The 17776-nt window shown below is 35.9% G+C and overlaps 1 protein-coding gene across 5 annotated transcripts; it reads left to right on the top strand.

Annotated features, from left to right (window-relative positions):
• Positions 1–155: 155 nt before the first annotated feature.
• LOC112044247 (zinc finger protein 76) lies at positions 156–17346 on the top strand. Of its 5 annotated transcripts, none has more exons than XM_024080025.2 (13): positions 156–327; positions 497–881; positions 1563–1630; positions 2735–2846; positions 2933–3048; positions 3851–4086; positions 4328–4520; positions 5063–5240; positions 6255–6376; positions 6727–6936; positions 7492–7583; positions 7918–8056; positions 8697–17346. In XM_024080025.2, exons 2-13 carry the CDS (start codon positions 563–565, stop codon positions 8769–8771), a joined length of 1860 nt encoding a protein of 619 aa, XP_023935793.2. In that variant the 5' UTR covers positions 156–327; positions 497–562; the 3' UTR covers positions 8772–17346. The 5 variants fall into 5 exon arrangements, with proteins under 5 accessions (XP_023935793.2, XP_023935791.2, XP_023935788.2 ...); XM_024080023.2 differs by having other exon boundaries at positions 156–337; positions 528–881; XM_024080020.2 differs by having other exon boundaries at positions 156–337.
• Positions 17347–17776: the final 430 nt, after the last annotated feature.

Below are 17776 nucleotides of genomic sequence, written 5' to 3'. Positions count from 1 at the left end.
TCATTTTCATTTTCATTAACATTATTATAATTATGCCACAGACGACAAATCCAAATGAAGGTACTAATCACAGATGATTAAGATACTATTTTGCAGTTTGCACTTTAATGTAGTATCATATTAATCTGTGCATTTTATTTTATTTCCTTCTTTGTTCATTTGTCGTCTGTGTATTTATAAATTTTATTTAGTGTTTTGCTGAGAAAAAGAATTTGGACTTTTCGAATTTAACCATGAATTTTTTCATTAATTAGTTTCATATCTTTAATGTTTGATATCTACCGGGTTTATTTATCCCGGATCCTTATTAAGATGTAAGGGGTAATGGTATGTTAAGGTATGATGTAAAATACATTTGAGCTAATTCAAAAGTCTGAATTCATGTTGCTGCGAATACACCGTTTAATAGTATTGGATTATATTACCGTTGAGCGAATTGTTTATTTGTATGTTCAATCGTATAAGTTTTGTAGCATTAAATGTTTACGCGTTATAGGTTATTACTTGTTAAATCTCATTGTTATCAGTTGCTAATGGTAATGGCAATAAATGGAATACAATAATGTTTGTGTCTCACGATATGAAGTCTAAGAAGAAATCCAAGCCCAACATTCTACGAAGAAAGCCTGTGCTTAGCAAATCGTTAATAGTACACAAACCTGAATCTCAAAATGTGCAATCTCTACTGGCACCATCTTTTGTGCTTGACCCTAAAAGCAATGCAGTAGAAGAACAGAAGTCTGAAAATTGTGATGACAGTGGTTGTTCCATTGAGAAATTAGTACCTAAAGTAGAAGTCAGTCAGTGCAATACTCAAGAGGTGGTTGAAAATATTAGTGAACATAACAGTTTAATATATTTTAATACTATACAACAAAATGGTAAGTGCATTTTGAATTACATTTTTTTTCCATCTAAAGGCAGTTGCATATCTGGCAATCCCACATTTGCAGCTGGTGTTGAAATATAAAAATAAGCTTCTATCACCATCAGTATATTAATAATTTGATAGTACTACCTACCATGAAAGAAGAATTCTTATTTATTTATATATATTCTTTAAAGCACAAAAGAAAAACAATAACAAAGAAAATAGATCAATATAAAATATAAATCTTAATAAAATTATTGTAATTATTATTTTTTTAAATATAACTGACTTCAAAACATTAATGTAACCACAAAACTAAAAAGGGAAAAATAATAATATAATTTTTTCTACCTATTGATCACTTTGAAGGAGGTGCCAAGCCTGTGTGACGTTGATACAGTGTAGTGTTATGGCACAGCAGTGCAATGTATTTTATTGTTATTAATGTGTATTATTGACAAACCATTTTTAATGTTACTAATCTAATGCTATTTTATTTATAAACATAAACCTGGGAAACTTCGAGTTTGGTAATGGGCTCATTAGTAATGCAGATAGAAGACTTATTATATTATTTTAAAGAGCATTTGTTATGTTTCTTTTTGTTCTGCAGAATATGCTTGTATAAATCTCATAAATAAAACTGAAATAGATGAATTAAATTTAATTTTGATTGTGTCTTTTCTTTCAGATAATGAATTTGGCCAAAATCAAACTGTAAATATAGGAACACTACTTTTAGGTGATGTGATAAACCAGGTATGCAAGTTTTTCATAATTTGTCTGTTAAAAAATCTCTCGTGCGAATGAGGGCTTAGTTGACTGTCAAGGATGTCTTGAACCCTACACCATTGTTACACAAATCTGGGAATCTGCTCTGAGTTTTTCTCTCTGCCACATGATGGACCTAGTGCCCGCACAAAGAATCCATGGAATGCTAAGATATTTCTTCTCTTTCCAAGTCACAGGAAAAACAACCAACTTCCCAACTGAATTTACTTATAGTTTGTTAGAAGAATTTCTTTCTTTTTATATCTGTGACTAAAATTGATATTTGAAGATTGTTATTTGAAGCTGTATAAGCTTATCACTGGTTCAACAAGTTGTAAAGAAGGCCGGAGATAGATACCAAAGCTCTGGTAGAGGTCTGGCAGTTGTCAAAATGAATAAACCAGTTTATTAGTTCAATAATTATTATCAGAGTCGAAATTTATATAAATTTTGAGAGCTGTTCAGATTGTAGGTCAGTCTGTGAGTAATGTTGTGTTGTTACTTGGAATGAAGGATTCCTTTTTATATAAAATTCTATGAATCAATACATATAAATGAAGTTAAAGTGTGTCTGTGATTTAAAAAAAATAAATAACTCCCAACTCAAGTTCAAAATTTTGTCTCTTTGTCTGTTTGGTAATCTCTGGCACAGCTGGACTGGACTAGATGGTTCGTTCGGGATTTTTTGATACACTGAATTTCACGTGGACAAAGTAGCAGGCGTCCGCTAGTTTTATTTATAAAACTTGTATGTTGTATTGACATCTTAAATTAAACTGATAGCAATGCAATATCTATACTAATATTCTAAGCTAAAGAGTTTGTTTGTTTGCTTGAACGCGCTAATTTCAGGAACTACTGGTCTGATTTGAGAAATTCTTTCATTGTTTGATAGCCCATTTATCAAGGCAGGCTATAGGTTATATATTATCTCTGTATTCCTACCGGAACTGAAACCATGCGGGTGAAACCGCTTTGTTTCAGCTAGTCAATCATTAATGTAAAATTTGTACTCAGATTTTATTGCAGAGAATTGCATTTACCTTTATGTCAGCTAACTAAAACAATACAAGATTACAATTTTCTTTGCAGAATGTTCCAGTAATTGAAAGTGACCCTTTATTGGAAAATAAAGATAAAGAAAATCAGGCAAGGGGAACATGGTGTTTTATTGAGAATCCTGAAACAATAATACTTAAACAAAGTAAGAGATATTTTGAACTAGTGGTGGTACAAACAGTACATTGTACATTGATACAGGTTTTATACATTGATTTTCATTTCTTACAGTTGATAACACAGATGAAAGTTTGATAGGATATGATGCTGAAAAGCCTGGCAATACAATAGAACCAGCATATTTAGAAGAGCCAGCACAATTAACTAAAATATCTTCCATATATAAGGTAATCTTTTCTTTATACATTTATAAATTACTAGCGGACGCCCGCGACTTCGTCCGCGTAAAACTCGATGTAAACTTTCAACTACCCCTATCCTACCCCTACCTACCTCTATCCTACCCCTACCCTACCCCTACCTACCCCTATCCTACCCCTACTCCTACCCTACCCCTACCCTATCCCTACCCTATCCCTACCCTACATGTACCTTTCTGGTTGATTTTTTACACCTTGTGTTTGAAAAACCCAAAAAATCTTACGGAACCCTATTTTTTCCAAAATAAAATTAAGCCTATGTTACTCGTGGATAATGTAGCTTTCGAATGGTGAAAAAATGTTTAAAACCGGTTCAGTAGTTTTTGAGCCTATTCATTACGAACAAACAAACATACATACAAACAAAGTTTTCCTCTTTATAATATTAATAGTATAGAAAAATGGCTTCCAAAATTCCTCTAAGTACTGATTAAATTTTTCCAACTAAAGTATCCTATAACCTTGTATGTAATAAGGTCTCGTTTAAATTCATTCAGTAGTTTCTATGTGATGAATAGTCAATATTAAATATAGACAAACAGACAAAAAAAAGTATAGATAATATAGTAGTCTAGGTTCAGGGAACATTTTTACAATTGCTATCGTGTCAAGTATTATTATCATTAAATATAAAAAATAATATTACTATTATAACCATAATTCCATAAATTCAACAATTTTATTTACAAAGATTTTTTGAAAAATTACCTTAAAAGAAAAAGTAAAATAAACATGGATATTTATTGTAATAGTTAAATAACTTTTTCAGTGTGACATATCATATTGTAATGAAGAATTCGTGACTAAACAAAAATTAAAAAAACATATGAGTGTACATCAAAAGGGTAAGGTTGGGAAGACACAGCGACATACCACATCAGAGTGTCCAGTCAAGAGGCTCCTTGAAAATGACGTGGAGGTGCCGTGTGGAAGGGTATATCTCACCAAGGAGGAACTCATGAAACACTTAAACGATGAACATACAATTGATGAGGCATTTTACAGGTAACAGGTTAAATCTTAAGTGTGGAATTTGGCTTCTAAAAAACATACCTACATTGAGAACCTCGTCCTTTATTTAAGTTGGTCAAAAAGATTTAAACAATAATAAAATCTTGTCAATAGAATAGAATAATGTTGTTTTTGTACAATAGTAAATGTTAAGGTCGGTTAAGATGGTTCATATTCACAACAAAAATTTGCAAGAAAAATTCCGTTTGGTCTAAAATCTAAATTGACTGTGCAGTTGCTCGGAATGCGGACGTCGCTTCTTCTGGGCGTCTGGTCTGCGGGCACACAGTCGCGCGCACGCGGCGGTCGCGCGCGAGTCGCTGGCGTGCCCGTGGCCCGGCTGCGCGCGCGTGTTCCGTCAGCCGTGCCGCCTGCGCGAGCACGCGCGCGCGCACACCGGCGACCGGCCCTACCCCTGCCGCTACCCGGTCAGTACAACACACGCGGCGGTCGCGCGCGAGTCGCTGGCGTGCCCGTGGCCCGTGGCCGTGCGTGAAAGTATCTCAAGTGACAAATTTTTTTTTTTTGTTTACTTAGGTCCATCAGTGATTTTTCTAGGTTGGAGGTCGCTACATTAAGCGCCTCTTCGTGTTATGGTAATACATTGGTTGGTCCACCACACATCGCTTTGCACGGTGGATCGCTTTAGCCTTTTCGTCTTACCAGGCGTTATTAGCAATTTGGCAAGACTGTTTGTGTACTCTAGCAGTTTATTGCGTTTTTAGTTATTTCTTCCTTACCTGTCGGTATTTCGAGATATTCATGCATGTCTGTTGTTTTAGTGAACCAAGGAGCGTTTAGTATTGTGCGGAATACTAGGTTCTGGTATCTCTGGAGTATTTCTATATTGGAATGACTGGCTGTGCCGCACAACTCTAAGCCATACGTCCAGATTGGTTTTAGAACGCTCTTGATGACAAGAAGAAGAGGCGAATAAAATGATTGTAACGATCGTAGTGTTTGGTTTCAGAACTGCGGGTGGTCGTTCCGCACGGCGAGCAAGCTGCTGCGGCACACGCGGCGGCACACGGGCGAGCGGCAGCACGCGTGCGCGGCGTGCGGGCGCGCCTTCCTGCGCCGCGAGCACCTGCGCGACCACGTGCAGCGCCACGCCGCGCCCCGCGCCCGCCACGCCTGCCCCTCCATAGGTGCGCCACTGACTGCGGCCAGTCCGCAGTCCAGTTTGACGCCCTCCGTGGCGCAGTGGTATGCGCGGTGGATTTACAAAACGGAGGTCCTGGGTTCGATCCCCGGCTGGGCAGATTGAGATTTTCTTAATTTGTCCAGGTCTGGCTGGTGGGAGGCTTCGGCCGTGGCTAGTTACCACCCTACCGGCAAAGACGTACCGCCAAGCGATTTAGCGTTCCGGTACGATGCCGTGTAGAAACCGAAAGGGGTGTGGATTTTCATCCTCCTCCTAACAAGTTAGCCCGCTTCCATCTTAGACTGCATCATCACTTACCATCAGGTGAGATTGTAGTTAAGGGCTAACTTGTAAAGAATAAAAAAAAAAAAAAGTCCTACTGGCCACCCCTGACTCTGGCCAGTCCTACTGGCCACCACTGACTCTGGCCAGTCCTACTGGCCACCAGTCGGCCTTGCGTGCGTCGTCGTCTGTCGACATATCCGTGAAGAGAAAAAGACATTGTCGTTGTGTGATATTGTCGATTATTGCCTCAGACTATTTACCTAAGGACCTGCCTCGCTAGACTTTTCTATTATAAAAACTTTAGAATCGATGTTACATAGTTGTCTGTAAACTTCCAGTTTAGTATAAGATATACCTAATCTAAGCTTGTGCTCCTTAAAAATGACGGACAATTTTGTTCGTGAATTTGGGTGCGATACTAGCGATTATGTTATTTTGCGGTTTGAGACTATTGCGTGGCATAGAAAATATCGCTCACTTTTTGGTTCAATCGCGTCTCTTCGTTCAACTCTATATGTCGTACCACGCGTCTTATGTAGGGGACTGACTGGGCATTTGTGTGTGTGTTTGTTGTACTACGTGGTCGTCGAGCAAGGAACACGCAGGCGCAAATTGACCCTAAATTTAGTCATAGTTGCCTCAATCAAAATCGACCATGTGGGATTCTGAACATAAACTCGCTCGATACTTTTTTCTATTAAAAATCGTTAATGTCTTTTAAACATATTTTTAGATTGCCAGCAGAGTTTCTCGAACAGGAGTTCACTATACTTGCACATGAAGAAAGTCCACAAATCTGAGGACAAAGTCCCGCTGGTCGCATCTACAGAAAACAATGAAAAAATTAGATTTGTGGTAAGTTACAAGTTTTGAGCAGTTCACATTCTCAGACTCTGACTTCGGCAAAGCTAAGCCGATCAAATATAATATTATCTATATTTTCAAACGCAAATCTAAAACAGTTTTCTCCCTAATTAGTCGAATTAACCTATTATATAATATAATATTATTCTTTTAATTCTTTTTATGTATCTATTCGAGTACTAAATTACGCATGTTGAGGTAACCTATAAGTGGGTCTATGACACAACAACTTCACTAATCTATGTTTTTGTAAAACTCAATTTTAATTGTCATAACCTGTTGGTACCCTATAAAAATAAATAAATAAATAAATGTTAGTATAATTTAATTTTGTATTTCAGGTAAGTTTATTGGAACCAAGCGAGAGCAGCAGCATTGAGCCCGCTGCTGTGGAGGTGAAGGGGGAGGCTGAGGTGCTGCAGGCGCAGGCGGGGGAGGTCGGGGCGGCGGAGGAGGAGGGCCACTCGGCGCGCACGCACTGCACGTGGCCGCTGGCGCGCGCGCCGCAGTACCAGCCCAGCGACGAGTACGTGCTGGAGGAAGACGTGCCGGTATGTATCTCATACTGATGTGCCGGATTGTTGTAACTGTATATCACCGAAGATAGATATGTCACTAGCGCGTCAGAACGGAGGCGAACAAAGGCGGCTAATTGTCTTCATTTCATTGAGTCGCATTAACGAAAGTTATTTAAATAAATAATAATATATAATGTCGAGCTGTGTGTTCAGGAACTGTAAAAACTGTATATACATACATAAATGTGTAATGGAATTATACACAAAATTGTGCATGAGAGTTCTGCAGGACTATTTTTTTTTCATGCATGAGATACCGCATGGCTATGTTTTTTTCTTCTCTACAAGTTAGGCATTGACTACAATCTCACCTGATGGTAAGTGATGATGCAATTTAAGATGGAAGCGTGCTAACTTGTTAGGTGTAGGATGAAATCCACACCCCTTTCGATTTCTACACGACATCGTACCGGAACGCTAAGTCGCTTGGCGGTCGAACCCATGACCTCCATCTTGTAAATCCACCGCGCATACCACTGCGCCACGGAGGCCGTGAAAAACTATTCAAGACTGAAGTATTGTCTGTAGGTGGAGCAATCAGAAGGGTCAGAGAGCAACATATATACGGTGAGAAGTGATCTGTTCCTTCATGGAAATGTGCTGCATAATGAAGATAGCGAGTAAGTTTGTTTGCATTACAACTCTTATTATTTCTAGCTAAAATTAAATCTAGTCAACTCATTTTCAATTATTTATATTATTCGTAGTATTGTAAATAGGAAAGATTTGATTGTTTGTATGTATGGAACGATTTGAAAAATTCTTTTACTGTTGGAAAGCTACACTACCCCAGAGTGCTGTAGGCGGTATATTATCCCCGTATTCCTGCGGGAACGAAACTACGTGGTACATAAAACCATTAAATCCTTATACTCCGTGTACTCGTATATGACATGTCATACATAATTATGTGGATCACAAGCATCCTTGGTTGACCACGTGTGTATTCTATAGGCAGATGGCTCAGTGTTCAGCCGTGTCGGAGGGCGAGGGCGAGGGCGACGGCGACGGCGAGGTGGGCGCGCCGAGAGCGGACGCGCTCGCACTCGACGCTGACATGTTGCTTGACGCGCCGTCTGTGCATTTTGACCAGGTACCTTTCACAATGATACTCCATACTTTGTAATATTTTTGCGCAGCAGCGGCGAAGAGTTCATGCCAGCCGATTACCGCCGGGTTACCTTTAAAAATCCATGCATATTCATTGTTGTACTGTAGGAAATAGTAGTAGGAAGTAGTAGGTTGGCGGGAACGACTTGCGATATAAGGCGCTCGTCGTACGGTCAGTTTCAGTATGCTCGTGGCTTTCGAGCCGTTCACATTTCTTGTTGTGTAATTTTAAGGGTTACTTGGGATAGGCGGGGAGAGTGACTTGAGTGGAAAATGGGAGTGTTTGTTAACCTATCAAGGGCGCCCTAAACCCTACACACAACGTTCACAAGTGCGTGACTCCACTTAAGATCATTCTCTTCCATTCTAGGATATTGTTTTGGTTACAGTTTGATTTGTGAATTTAGTTGTCCTGACAAATATAGTGAATCATAATCTTTGTTCGACATTGGTTCTCTTATTTTTTAAATCCACTTTTGGAGTCTTCTGCTAAAAGTACTGTATACAGAAACCTGAATTTGTATCACGCAACATGAATTTCCTTTTCTTTAGGACGACTTACCTTCATATAAATTGTATCCTTCGCCTTTATTATGATCGTTGAACTTGTGTTCTGTTTGCAGGAGGGCCTGTACACGGATGCTGTGGACGAGTCTTCCTTCCGTGTCTTCTTGCTGAGCGGCGAAGAACTCGTGTAGGACTCGACACTTGTGAGCGATATTTGGGAGGCTATTCTGTAACGATATATACAGGCTACTCGGTGGTATTTCCCATACCTCTAGGGTTATATTCCTTAAGGAAAATAATAAAAAAATATCTAAAGAACTTGTGTTTTAAAATGAATTGTATTAGTTCTAAAATGATTATGCATGTATAATAAAAAATAAATATTTTTATCACTTCGACAGTGTGAGCTGAGTTGCGAACTCGCATCTATCGCTCTCTGTCTATATTATCGTGTTAAACAAAGACAGATAGATATTAATTCGAAACTCGCACTTGCGTGTTACACTAAACATCGTTACTAAATAGCCCTCCCGAACACTACACTAGATCGTCTAACTTAAGACTGAACTTTCAATTGTTCGATTAAATTAAATTAAATTTGTTGAAAAAATTATAATAAAATGCATATGACATTAATTGTAAAGAACTGACAGTATTTTAGTACATTCTATATTCCTGACATTATTTTTAGTACTACAGCAAAATTTAGCTAAATCTATTCATGTAGATGATTGATTTATATCAACATGGACTTGGAAGGTATGACTTCATTGTTATTTACGGACACTCATTATTTTCATTTCTTGACTTTTTCCATGTCGTATTTGCATTAGTCGACAAGTGAAAGAGTCATAGACAATGTGGTTACAATATACATTATGACTTAACATAGACAAAATATAGACTCAAAGACAAATACACATGAAACACTACGAAGAATCCGCTATTTTACACGCGTTGACGTACTTTTCGACTAAATATCTTATTCGAATTATAACTTAATATTTATATAATGCCATAATTAAAATGTGGCTAAAAACGAAGCTGCCATAAACACGAACGATGTAATAGCGCTATATCTTTATAGAATGTAGGGCTCATCGGTTTGAGTCACAATTCCTTAAACGCACCTGTTTTCCCTATCCCCTAAACCTACTATATGGGTATTTTTGAGTAATTTTTTACTCAAAAATACCCATATTGTAGGTCGTAGTCGAGGCATCTTCTAGGCAAGCGCGTAAAATTGTGAGCTGCATCATTGTTTTTAATTATTCAAATAAAATGAAAACTGTTTTGTCATATCGAAACGAGGAGGTAAGGATCACGCCGATTGGTGTGGAAATAGAAAATCACCTAAAATAGGATAGTTGACACTTTTTTAAATGGTCTTAAATTGTTCATTATCGTTCTACTAGATTGAAAAAAAAATATCATATTTTTTCAGACGTGGTTACATGATAATTTTAATTTTTTTTTTGGCATTACGAGCCAGCCTGTCGGCCATGATGGTCTATATTTCAACTGTTTCATGACGTCACGTTAAAAAATCCTTTACAAACGGAACTCACTCGACTTTAGTCACTGCATTACTAAACTCAGTCGAAGCAGTGACAAAATCATATCACGCACTTTTTATATGACAGAACACGATCACACTGTTCAGTTTTGTTATTTATAACATACTACTAGTTAAGTTACGTAAATTTGGAGGGAAGTTCAGTTTTAAGTTAGACAATACTTTGAACTATCTAGTTTATTTTGTTATACGTTTATATCACTGCGAGTGATACTTGTAATTGGACAACTATATTTTAATGATAAATTTGCCTTGTATAGTATACGCCAAACTTCTCGTCATTTCTGACATTCTAAAACGTGGAACTGCAAAACTATTATGGTCTAAGATCCGGCAATAGAAATATATACTCTCATCTGTTATTCATTAACTATAACTGATTAGGGTATATAAATAACATTACTGTTACTGTTTATATCTGGCTATCTAATGAGGGAAGGAGATTATATTAAAAAAAACATATGCATATAACTAGGCAACCTATGTGCAATGTGTCAATGTAAATACATACATACATTATCAACCCATATTCGGCTCACTGCTGAGTTCGAGTCTCCTCTCAGAATGAGAGGGCAATAGTCCACCACGCTGGCCCAATGCGGATTGGCAGACTTCACAGACGCAGAGAATTAAGAAAATTCTCAGGTATCAGGTTTCCTCACGATGTTCTTCCTTCACCGTTAGAGACACTTGATATTTGGCTGGTGGGAGGCTTCGGCCGTGGCTAGTTACCACCCTACCGGCAAAGACGTACCGCCAAGCGATTTAGCGTTCCGGTACGATGCCGTGTAGAAACCGAAAGGGGTGTGGATTTTCATCCTCCTCCCAACAAATTAGCCCGCTTCCATCTTAGACTGCATCATCACTTACCATCAGGTGAGATTGTAGTCAAGGGCTAACTTGTAAAGAATAAAAAAAAAAATATTAAATTTCTTAAAATGCACACAACTGAAAAGTTGGAGGTGCATGCCCCTGACCGGATGCGAACCCTCGCCTTTCGGTTTTGGAGGCAAAGGTTCATATCCACATGGCTATCACGGCACCAATGTGAATATTTTCTACAATTTATTTACTATCCCAAGTAAATAACAGATGAGAGTATATATTTCTTATGCCGGATCTTGTACTATTATAACTATGTGAACCATACACCTCGTGTTCAGAGCGAACTGAAGTTTGGCTGCTATACCTACATCTTACACTTTATTTAAAAGCTCTCGAATGTAGACAGTGTTCACAAGATCTAAATTCTATGTTTTACAAGTTATGTAAGATGAGTTTAGTAATGTATGAAGCACAATTTGTAGCGCTATTCTGTAATGTTTTTTTCTATATTTCGACAGTGTCTCAGTCATTGTCTAACACAATAGGCTAGTAGACACTTTTTTTTTTGCGAAGAACTAATTTATGGGTGTTACTACATAACACTCTATCTAAAGATATAGTGTGATGTCATGGCACGACAGAGGTAGAGATAGTAATCCGTAACTCACACTATCGAGTTATAAAACGATCTTTACAGAATAGCGCTACAGTAGTACTATTCTGTAACGATGTGTCTACAACTGAACAGAGTGAGTCTCGAACTATTTAGGAACGATGTTTTGTATGACTCGCAAGTGCGAGTTTCAAATTCACCTCAATGTCTCTGTGTACACAATACTATAGACAGAGAGCGGTAGACACAAGTTCGAAGCTCACACTGTCGAAGTGATAAAGACATCTACAGAATAGCGCTACTGATCTCTTATGTGCGCAGACATTATGTGTGCTACTCGTATAAAGTTACATAGATTAAAGCAACGTAGAACGCAGAATACACATCACCTTTCTTTCACCTAAAGTCTACAAAAACTGTGCGGTTACATTTTGTATCATATTGAAAAATAATTCCAAAACACAATAAGTAAATGTCGTGAATCTTTTATAGTAAAACTAAGAAAAGATTTGATCAGTTTCATGTTGTGCAGTTATTAAATTGATACTGATTCAACGGGAGTGAAACCTTAATTAGTTTTTATTGATGTGGTTTTACAGTAGCGTTGGTAACCCTGAAGAAGCTGTGTTTAACGATCTCTGGTCTTCCGCTAAAATCTCTTAATTTACTATATTAAAAAACACTGAAAATAGAAATATTAATAGCTTATCCTCGTGTTTGGTTTAGTTTTGTTTGTATACTTTTTGAAGAGTATAGGATCGTAAAGGTACTTATAAGTAGTTTTTGGTTCGGAAGGTCAAATCGCTAGATTAGCTATCACACTATTATCGAAGTTTGTTTTCACTAAACAAAGCCCAAATCCAAACTATTGTAAACGAAATGCGAAAAAGCAGCGAAATGGTTTTCGAGTGCGCGTATTGCTCGTAATTTTAGTTTGTGATAGATTACTTAATTATTATTAACGGTATTCAATGGCGCGTCTGATTAACAAAATTATTAAATAGAATAAAATTAGGTGAATTATGTGCGAAATTATATAGTTAATATGAATTAAAAAGTACAAAAGTCTGTGCATATATAGGAAAATAATGAATGATGTGGTGCAATAAAATATTTAACTTAGCAAGTATAAGATTACTTTTGTAATTTTAATAATTGATAAGATGACTGTTTAAGTTTTGCAACATACGAAATTTCCAAAACAGTAGCACTATTCTCTAACGATAGTTCTATAACTCGACAGTGTGATCTTCTAATAGATCTCATATCTTTTTATACGACTACGGCGAAGTCAAAAGGAAGGGTAATTTTGGCACTCTATGTATGTATCTATGCATGTTCCACCGTAGCGCCTAAACTATTAAAACTATTTTAATGAATGAGGTGTCAAAAGATTCGTAATAATAGCCCGAAACACCTGGTACTCATATACCACGTCCACGTCTCTACCTTAGCCACTTTTGTACCTAACATTTTTCGATTTATATCTGAATTATTTTCTTGTTTCGTCCTTTTTAGACTCTTTTTAATGTAAATTATAATTTCGGTTTAGAGGGAGACAGATATGAATTCAAAACTCACAACTCACACTGTCGGGTTATAAAAATATCATTACAGAATAGTGCTACGGGAGTCATAAAGCTTAGCCAGTCGCGGATTAAGCTAACTTGATCTCTAAGATATTAAGCTCTTAAGCAATCTCCCCCTGTGGGCCACATATCCCTAAACTATAAAAAAATAATAAAAAAAAATTTATTAAGTACCTTAGGATAAGTACCTATCTAAATCGACCTCAATTGAAAACGCGCGGATTGTGAAATTGCTTGAACTTTCGCGTGCTCTATTTTTATCTGACGTATGTATTCGTGTAATATCTGGTACCTCCCTAGACGGGCTAATTCAGGACTGAGCTTACTATCACACTAACTAGTTACTACATCGACATCACAAAAATACACTGGTGGTTAATAGATACTAATATGTGTGATATTAAATCATTTAGATCACATTTTGCTGCATAATTCAACCGTGTCAATGCCAGAATCATGCGATATAGCGGTCGTCCATCGCAAATAGCAGTCTAATTCACTATCTTTGACGTATGCTAGTTGACATTCTACGAAATTGAGATTCTATGTAACACATGTCATTCGGTGCCTACTGGTGGATAATACAGTAGGTAGGATAGACATTTCTCAATTGATTTAAAGTTTATTTTAATAGGTTGATAATAAAGACCAAAATAGTGAATAGGCTAGCAGGTCGTTTTGATATGAAGATGTTCCGAGATGTCTGTTAACGAATACTAGCGACAACACACCATTTTATTGCTGCGAAGTATGATGAAGATTGTAGTATGTGTGTTTTCTCCCATAAAGTTCCCGTTTTTTAACAATATTTAAAGCAACTATTTATATTTTATTTTACAGTAATGTACTCAATTATAATAACTTACACTTTACAGTTTACTATTGATTTTAAAATATATATTAAGGAATTTTTATAATGTTGTTACAATACATCACAATACAATACTTTTACGAGTATTTTAATATCTTAATTAAAAGGAAATATCCGAGAAATAATCCCTTATTAAAAAGCTCTGTTGGAGGAAGAGACGTTATAATTTATTTATTGACATCTTATTTATACGAACTTAAACAATAGTAAGTATACAATTGAATTATATGTTTGCTTCTTACCATGACATCACGAGAGTTTACCAAAATTTTGAACTAGCTAGTAAAATATATATATATATATGTAGCTCTGTGATATAGTACAGTTTGGCAAATATATTATTCTGGAATATTACAAAACCACTGTACTATAAAGAAAGTTGAAAATTCGAATATTTTTGTATTGAAATGATTTATTTATTTGATTATTAAAAATTGCACTTGTTGCTTGAAGATGCCAAGAAATTAATATGATCTCTACATGCCTTCTAAATTATTGATTACGTATTGTTATAACATGTACCTAGTGTAGTGTCTTGATGTATGTGATAATGATTTTGGTAATTATAATGTACAATACTGTTATGGTTAATTTTAATTAATTTTACGTGTAGATAATAAGCGACTGAGGGTTGTTATTGATCGAGGAAGTGACACTACTACATTATTCAGTATACTTATTGAACTATAAGTCTTTTATTCCCCAAAGACTGTTTTTTTTTGCCTTTGAGAGTAGTAGTAACTTGTTTATTTCAGTGAAACGTTTGATGGAATAAACGAGGATCTCTATTGCATTGTATTATGAAATATATCATAGATTTTATAACTATAATTGAAATAATAATGTCATGTCCGGGGTCTTAGCCAAGTGGCACACCGATTCTCTTTCTACAATCGCTAACGCTTCAAAAGTAACAAAATGTATGGGAATAACAGATCCGATCGACAACTTGATCAAGTGACCTGATGATAGTGAATGTCATTCCCATACATTTTTTTTAATTTTTGAAGCGTTAGCGATTGTAGAAAGAGAATCGGCGTGCCATAGGGCTACAGGCCCAGGTTTCACTCGATATATTGATTAATTGTCCAGCCTAAGTTAGGGGTAATGTTCGGGTAAGCTGAAAAGTGTTAAAAATATTTATTTGGAAATATTAAAAGTTATCAGAGGTCGCGAAACTAGTTTGTTTTTTGTTAATAAAACAGTTTTTATGATTCTTATATGGACCTTAGATACGTACCTAAAGATGAAGACATAATTTTGCCTACATATTGCTCGCCTTCATCCCGTTGCAACGAAAGAGGGTACGATATACAGGCTGTCCCGTAAATAGTACGACTTACTCTACAGTATGATAGCTGACATCAAAGCCTACTAAAATAACGCAATATATGTTAGCCGAAATTTCACGGTGTGGATTTTGTACAATAATCAATATAACTTAAAAACCGTAAAATTTCGGCTAACATTTATTGCGTTATTTTAGTAGGCTTTGATGTCAGCTATCACGTGATATTTACGGGACACACTATATGTACCTATATGCCATTTCTTATCTACCGATGCAGATGTTGATTTCGGTTATAATAATTGCAAAGCATAAATAACTTTTCAAACTCGTTCTCTGATACTTACGTCACCCCTAATTTTGGAAAATGGTTTAGCTAAGTAATGCCTGTTAGGTTAAGTTTTGTGTCTATAGGTTAGGTTATAATTATTATAGTGTACATATAAAAAATATATATTTTGTATATTTTAACATAATAATATGGTGAGATGCTTATTTTTTGAGACTGTTGTCCATAAGTGACCTTTTGTTAAAAAAATGTAATTTTTTAAAAAATTGTTTTTTATATAGCTCCTTATTTGCGGTAATCAGTTGGTAGGTAGTTGTATTAAAGTAAAGTATTGAGAAAACTAGACGAAGGTTGTGTAACTACTGCCTAATAATAAATAATTTATTAAATTAACATAATTGCTCACTAAGGGCTTGGTCCGCATGAATCGGCTAAGGAATTCTTAAATAATAACGTACGTTTTATTGTAATCGACGGATTAGTTTATCGTTCTGCTGATAGTCTAAGACCCGGTATTATAAATATATACCCTCATCTGTTTTTTATTAGTGATAAGAAATAAATGATAGAATTTAAATACTAAAGTTGCCTAGTTAAATTGCGGTCAGACACATTTTTCATACAAAATCTAGGAAACCATGAATTAGACCAAAAGCAACCTAATATAGTTAAATTAAGCATAAAAGAAATTTTCATTTGACATATTAGATGACTAAATAACTGTAAAATAACATTACAGGACTGTTTATAACTGTAACCCCACAGTTGCAGTGTGAAATCAAGCCACCTTTATTTTTTCAATTCTCTTGGAAATGTGATAAAACTTCTGTATGATTTTTCAAATTCATAAGTTCTCAATGAATGAGATTAAATAAGTTGAAAAAAAAAATATATATAATCATTTAATTTATCTAGGCAACCTATGAATATTTTCTATCATTTTTTTCTCATTCCAAATAAATGACAGATGAGGGTATATATTTCTTATGCCGGATCTCACACTATAATATTTTAGCTGATCAACGCGCCTTAACTCCTATAACAAGTATAAAAAACTTTAAGTTGTTCTTTATTATTTGTTATAAAAAAATCCAAAACAATACCATAAGGGTGCACATTGAACTTTCTGAACTGGTAGTGAAGTATAGTTACGACTTTTCAAAACAGCTTATAAATTGAGTAAGTCACTTATTTATAAACAGTTTTGATAATTCATGGTTTTTGTACTGACTCGCGCATAAAAGGAATAAGGGTTCCGTTTTTGTACCATGTACGTTCGGAACCCTAAATATTAATATCATTTATAAATCTGCCAACATAGGTTAGAAACAACGAGTCTCTCTTTAAGATCGAGTTATCTATTTAAGGTCGGATTATATCTTATAGACTGAATTAGTTTCATTCTATACAGCACGTTCGTGGGTAATACCCCTTCTGTTTAATAAAAACGTACGGCAAGTAGGGAGCTCGTAATGAGAAATTCTAAATTATATTTATATAAATGAACTTTATTTTGTTGCTATTTTTTGTTTAAGTATTTTGGATAAGTTATACCTACTCGTATAATTGCATCGCACAGTGAAGTCGCGCTAAGTCAATCTTAAATTAGTCACATATCATTATTTAGTTATGTTATTTTAATGATTATATTGCAATCGATTGCTTTGTGTTTATGCAGATTTTGCTATATTATAGGAATAAATGTTTTTCGATAATTAGATGACTTTTATTGTAATAAAACTAATTTTCATTCAAATTCACAGCCGCCACGAGTTATCACTTACGCCATCCACTCACGATCAAGTTTACCACCAAGCCTGCAGGATGCTTAGGAGAGCTTTTTGTCTAATCGACTGTTGCAAATAATATTTTGGCAGATGGATGTCCACTGCTGGACATCTTGAACTCTTTGTAAAGACTTCCAAACACCACGGACTTGAGCTGCCTGCATCCAGTATCGAGGTCGACGTTGGTGGAGGCATTTCTGGTTGTCGGCTCCCATATGTAAAAGTCAAAATTCATTTATTTCAATTAGGCTTAGTTTACAAGCACTTTCGAAATGTCAGCCTCCCTAGCCAAATCTATGGGAATGACAGATCTTAATCACGTGACCTGTCGATAGCAAATGTCATTCCCATACATCTT

The sequence above is a fragment of the Bicyclus anynana genome, chromosome 1, assembly GCF_947172395.1.
Source record: "Bicyclus anynana chromosome 1, ilBicAnyn1.1, whole genome shotgun sequence".
Classification (NCBI taxonomy): domain Eukaryota; kingdom Metazoa; phylum Arthropoda; class Insecta; order Lepidoptera; family Nymphalidae; genus Bicyclus; species Bicyclus anynana.
The sequence above is the reverse complement of the archived record's forward strand: the minus strand, read 5'-3'. Positions and strand labels throughout refer to the sequence as shown.

Coding starts and splice junctions, on each gene's coding strand:
- LOC112044247 (XM_024080025.2), top strand. CDS start 563: ATGTTTGTGTCTCACGATATGAAGTCTAAGAAGAAATCCAAGCCCAAC. Junction 5,241..6,254: donor CCACGCCTGCCCCTCCATAG/GTGCGCCACTGA, acceptor ACATATTTTTAG/ATTGCCAGCAGAGTTTCTCG. Junction 8,057..8,696: donor CGTCTGTGCATTTTGACCAG/GTACCTTTCACA, acceptor TTCTGTTTGCAG/GAGGGCCTGTACACGGATGC.